Here is a 5,897-nt window from a genome sequence, read left to right as displayed (position 1 = left end):
TAAAACTAGAACACCATATGATTCAAAAATTCCATTTCTGTAAATATATATGCCAAGGATATGAAATCACTATCTCAAAGATATATCTGCACTCCCATTTCAATACAGCATTATTCACAAGCCAAGGTATCTATCTACAAATAAATTACTAAAGAAAATGTTATGTATATAACATATATTGCTGGGGCTGACCGGCAGACCCTGAGCAATGGATGAATAGGTTACTCTGACACATGTTTCTGTGAAAGAGAGGCTAAGGGGCTATTTTGCTTTAGGAGCAAAAAGCCCTGCTCACCTGCTTCCTTAGGCTTTTATGGGAACAACAGGTTGAACTAAAGTTAACTATTAGATACAATCAGCAGGGTAAGCATCCTTGAGAAAGCACATGCTTCTACAAGGTCGGGACTTAAAGACTAAACATAGAGATTCTAGCAAAAAAACTGGGGATCAGACTTGTTTGGAAAAGTCAAGGTAGGGGCTGCCGCCTTTGGCAAGGTCCCCTCAGAAGCCCCCAGCCTGTCAGAGATTCCTCCTTACAGACATGCCAACCAAGTGCCCTGCTTCCCCACAATATATCATTATTCAGCCGTAAGAAAGAAAGAAAGAAGAAAATCCTGCCATTTATAACAACATGGATGAGCCTTGAGGGCATATGCTAAGGAAAATATGAAATAAGTCAGTCAGAAAAAGACAAACACTATGTGGTCTCACATACATGTGGGATCTACAAAAAACTTAACTCATAGAAACAAAGAGTAGCACGGTGGTTGTCAGGGGTTGAGGGGTGAAGGAAATGGGGAGCTGGTGGTCAAAGGGTACAGACTTCCAGTTATAAGATGAATAAATTATAGGGATCTAATATGCAGCATGATGGCTATAGTTAACAGTTCTGTATTATATACTTGAAAGTGGTCAAAGGAATAGATCTTATTTTTTAAGAGAGTAGATCTTAAACGTTCTTACCACATACAAAAAGAAAAAATGTAAGGTTGATGGAGGTAGCCTCATTATAGTAATAGATACATGCATCATTTATTTAGCAATATATACATGCAACAAATCGTCATGTTGTATACCTTATATTTATACAATTTTATATGTCAGTAAAGTTGAAAAAATAAAATAAAAATATATTCTTTGGGTTATTTTACATGCAGAAAGTTCTACATCCTTCTTTAGTATATGGATTAATTTGTTATCATATATTTTCCAAACTTATCATACCACTTATTTTTATCTTGGCCTTGCTTAATAATAAATGGGATTCTTTGTCAATTTTTGTGTGTTCTGATATAGGTAGATTCTCTGTCATTGCCCATTAGGTTATATACCACTGGAGTATTGCATCTTAAAGTTCTGGGAAGAGCACTAACCGGTTTGGCTCAGTGGATAGAGCATCGGCCTGCAGACTGAAGGGTACCGGGTTCGATTCTGGTCAAGGGCATGTACGTTGGTTGCAGGCTCGATCCCCAGTAGGGGGCATGCAGACGGTAGCTGGTCAATCTTTCTAACTCTCTATCCCTCTCCCTTCCTCTCTGTAAAAATATATTTAAAACTAAAAAATAAAGTTGTGAGAGTGGTGAATGAGGAAGAAGAAAACGCTCTTCAGAGCAATGTAATACTTTCATTGATGAAACCAGGCTCTCTTCTCTCTGGAGTGAGCACAATGTTTAGGGTACTCTTGGAGTTCAAATATCCCCCCCTAAAGAACTATAAAATCTTTTGTGAGTGGCCTTTAGCCCTGACTGCTTCATCTACATCTCTCCACCAGGTATTTCTGCTCTCCCTCATCTGAAATGGGGAAACAGTGACAAAAATCACCATAGTGACTTTTCTGCAAATATCAGACTATTTGTGAACATTTTCAGGGAGATGTCAACTCACCCAAAGTGCTTCTAGCAGGTGGTAGTGGAATTGGGGCTAGAAATACCCTTTGGGTCCCTGGACTCTGTCCTCATTACTATCTATCTCTTAAGGTTCAAGGCCTGTGGATAATACTCTTAACCCTGCTTTGTCATTGCTGGTAAATTTTCTATTTTCGCTATTTTTGGGTGTTTATTATTTCATTAGATATTGGTAAACATATGTATGCACAGTGAAACCTCAATATAATTAAATAACTCAGGCAAAGGGGTGTCTATTAAATCTGAAAGGCTATTATATACTAAGGTAGGCTTTCCTAATGCGTATGTTAAAAATTTGACAAATTAGTTAGTTCACCTGTTTTTACTTACGTAGACACGTTTGTGTAATTAAAATTAAGTATGTATGAAAAGTTTAATTGCACAGAAATGTTTGCTATATGTATTACTGTAATTTTAAATTAATACTGAATAGATCTAGTAAACACATGCATTCACCAGTCACAGCAAGTAAACAAATGCACGCAGCTGGGGCGAGGCTTAGTGCACGTGGGAACACGGGCCGGTCCTCCTTAGCAGACAGACAGTCACGCCATGCAACAACAGAACCCATCACCACGTGCGATTCAGTGTGATCACATGTTAGTCATTTGCTGAACACCGTCTACAAGCGGTGACTCTTGGATTTAAATGTGTAGACCAGTGATGGCGAACCTATGACATGCGTGTCAGAGGTGACACGCGAACTCATTTATTTGGTTGATTTTTCTTTGTTAAATGGCATTTAAATATATAAAATAAATATCAAAAATATCTTTGTTTTACTATGGTTGCAAATATCAAAAAATTTCTATATGTGACATGGCACCAGAGTTAAGTTAGGGTTTTTCAAAATGCTGACATGCTGAGCTCAAAAGGTTCGCCATCACTGGTGTAGACTATGGTTGTAGACATGTCATAGTTATTTCTATCAGTGAAATTACTAGTGTTTTTTTCCCAACATATGGCCTATTCAATAAATTTGTTAAAAATAGTAGTGAATTAATACCAAAATATAACTTGGTAATTTAATTATAAGCAAATCTTCGTTAAAAGCATTTTTTTTTAATTTTGTTTTATTGCTTAAGGTATTACAAAGAGTATTACATATGTCTCCTTTTCCTTTTGCCCCTTGACCTTTCCCCGGCCTCCCCTAACCCCCAGTGTCTTGAGTCCATTGATTATGCTTATATGCATGCATACAAGTCCTTCGGTTGATCTCTTAACCACACCCCCCCACCCCCAATCCTCCCCGCTGTAGTCTGACAGTCTGTTCGATGCTGCTCTACCTCTGTATCCATTCTTTTTTTTTTCCACAACAAACAACTTTATGCCTCACTTGTACAATCTAAAAGTTAATGGTCACAGGAGTGCCATCCTGAACTTGGAATGTATAACCTTCAGAGGTAGTTTCTGGCACAACATTTTGCTCTTCCTCTTCCTCTACGGAAAAATAGTTCTCAATCAAGTTTTGTGACGCTTTGTACACAGACTCATTTTCATGGTATTGTAGAGCTTCAATTTTGTCCAAACCTCCACATTCTTCAATCATTATGCTTAGTTTCTCAGTTTCACCTAGTTTCTTAGCAGCCTGAAATATATTTGAAATGGCATCCAAAATAAACAGAATAATTTTGGCATCTTTCGCAGTTAAGAGGTTCATCAGTGGTTCTATTATGCCACAATGAACGAGGTATACAATTTGTTCAACTGTTCCGCCACTTGTATAGTTGCTCACAGCCCATACAGCTTCCTTTTGTGTCTGAAAGTCTGCCTTAGCAAGAACAACAATGAGGAATGGGACTAATCCATGATTCACAACTTGCTGTATCTGGTCCTGGCGGCCAGCTGTGATGTTTGACATTGTCCATGTAGCTTCCTTCTGAATATTAGTTTCAGAGTTCATTAGTAGGCTGGGAAAGATGGCAAGTGCTCCTGCATCTATTACAACCTGCGTCTGTTCATGTGTCCCAGCGACAATATTTCCTATGGCTCTAAGCACAGGAGTCACAATTGGCAATTCAGTAGCTCCTAGGAGCTTCACAAGTTGGGGCACAACTCCTGTTTTCACAATCATTTCAATCCGTTCATTTGGACCATGAGTAAGGTAGAAAATGGCCCAGCAGCTATCTGCTAATACTTCTGGATCATCATGATGCAGGAGACGAACTAAAGTCGGAAGAATCTTCTCAACAGCATCTAATGGGGGTACAAGATTCTTGTTGCGACAAAGGTTTAAAAGTGTCCAGGTCAGGTTACGTAAGTAATCACATGTTAAAGACGACATATCAGGAACTGCAAGAAGAGCCAACAGTGGGTCAACTGCACCATACCTGATAACCAAGTCTCGGAAAACTGGACCATCGCCTGCAATATTTCCTAGGGCCCATACAGCTTGTTCACGGATGTGAGCGTGGGGAGATGCCAACAGAGAAATGAATGCTGGAATAGCACCTCCATCTACTACAGCCTTGGTCTGTTCCGAAGTCCCGGAAGCAATGATAGCGAGGGCCCAAGCAGATTCAAACTGGATGGGACTACAATCAGTTCTGCCCATGAAGTACACAAATTTTGGGATCAAATCAGCCCAGATTATGTTGTCTATGGGTGGCTGTTTTTCCCTAGAAAGCAGTTTCCTTGCAGCCTGAGTAGCTTGCAACTGGCTTCCCAAATTGTTGCTATTTATGCCTTTGACAATGTCCTCAACAGACCAATTTACAGTGCCCTGGTTGTTGCGGTTTTCCTGCAGTGGAGACATAGCATCATCGGGAAAGGAGCTCAGATTTCTTCTTTTCAGCATCTGGTCATCCTTCTTAGCTTTCCTCAGCTGCACATTAACTTCTATTCGGCGCCGCCTCATTTCTGTACTGTCTTTCCCCTTGTTCTTGAATCTGTTAAGGCGAGAAGCTGGCGAATTAGCATTCTCGTTGGTGGACATGGTTAAAAGACAAAGGGAGAAGCTCCACACAGGCACTCAGGCCGCTCACAGGAGACCCGTGAGCGGAGGACGGGCTGCAGTTCGGTTGCTCCGAGAACGTCTACAGCTGCTCAACTCTCAGACGGTGTGTTGGGGTCCAACCCCAGCAGATCCAGGGGTTCCCAAAGGTGTGGATGGAGTCAGCGAAGAATGAAGGACACAGAGACAGCGTTCAGTTGATCAGCAGCCTAGCCAGGATCTCCAGCCAAGTTCTGTCCAGGACCTCCAGCCAGGTTCTGTGTTTTACTGTCTTGTTACATCTGTATTTATACCAGTTGATTTTAATCCTTTCAATTTCTATTCCAAAGGTTAGGGCGTTTCTTATCCCCATTCCAGGAAGTAAAGATTATGTAGCTTAAGCGTGATTGTTCATAGTTAAAGAGATTAACTACCGGCCTGGCACTTAGTTAAGGGGTTTTATTCCCTCCCTAACTTCAGGGAAAAATCCCTACCTGGGGAAACAACCTTTCTCGGAGAGGTGACCTTGGTTAAAACACATAGCGCGCTGTGCGGTTCCATAGTGTAGCGGTTAGCACATCTGCTTTACACATAGCGCCAAGAAGGGGAGCAAACATATTAAGAACAGTATGCCATATACGCCAGGTCCCTTGAAACATATGCTGTGCAGATGTTTCTTCCCTGCAGCGACTATGTCAAGCAGCAGGGATGGACTGGCTTCCAGCAAATTCCCCCTTTCTTATTTTTTAAATGATAGTGCATGTAAATCAGTGGCCACCTCTTGGATTGGGTTGTTTAAGACTCAGAAGAAGACTGACAAGCAATGATAGTGAGCATAGCTATAAACATAGTGGATGGAGTGCAGAAGGAGCCTTGTTCCTGTAGAAGGTTGCTGGCCTCTTCAGTCAAGGGATTTCAGCTGTCCTCAAGTCGGGGGTTTGGCTGTACTTGTTGATCTGGCCAGCGGGCAGCATCATTGGTGTGGGCTTCCCAAAGCTTCAGTGAGTTGAAGGGCTGCATCAAAGGGTCAGTCAGGGCCGCTCTTGATGATGGTGTCGGTG

At 41.3% G+C, this 5,897-nt stretch overlaps 1 protein-coding gene across 1 annotated transcript; it reads right to left on the bottom strand.

Annotated features, from left to right (window-relative positions):
- Positions 1-3,249: 3,249 nt before the first annotated feature.
- Positions 3,250-4,862, bottom strand: LOC132211418 (importin subunit alpha-1-like). The gene has a single exon (XM_059656102.1). The coding sequence runs from the start codon at positions 4,837-4,839 to the stop codon at positions 3,250-3,252; it is 1,590 nt and encodes a 529-aa protein (XP_059512085.1). The 5' UTR covers positions 4,840-4,862.
- Between the last annotated feature and the right edge of the window lie 1,035 nt (positions 4,863-5,897).

The sequence above is a fragment of the Myotis daubentonii genome, chromosome 10, assembly GCF_963259705.1.
Source record: "Myotis daubentonii chromosome 10, mMyoDau2.1, whole genome shotgun sequence".
NCBI lineage: Eukaryota > Metazoa > Chordata > Mammalia > Chiroptera > Vespertilionidae > Myotis > Myotis daubentonii.
This window is presented reverse-complemented; position numbering and strand designations above follow the sequence as displayed.

Excerpts from the sequence above, each read along its gene's own strand:
- LOC132211418 (XM_059656102.1), bottom strand. The coding sequence starts at position 4,839 with ATGTCCACCAACGAGAATGCTAATTCGCCAGCTTCTCGCCTTAACAGA.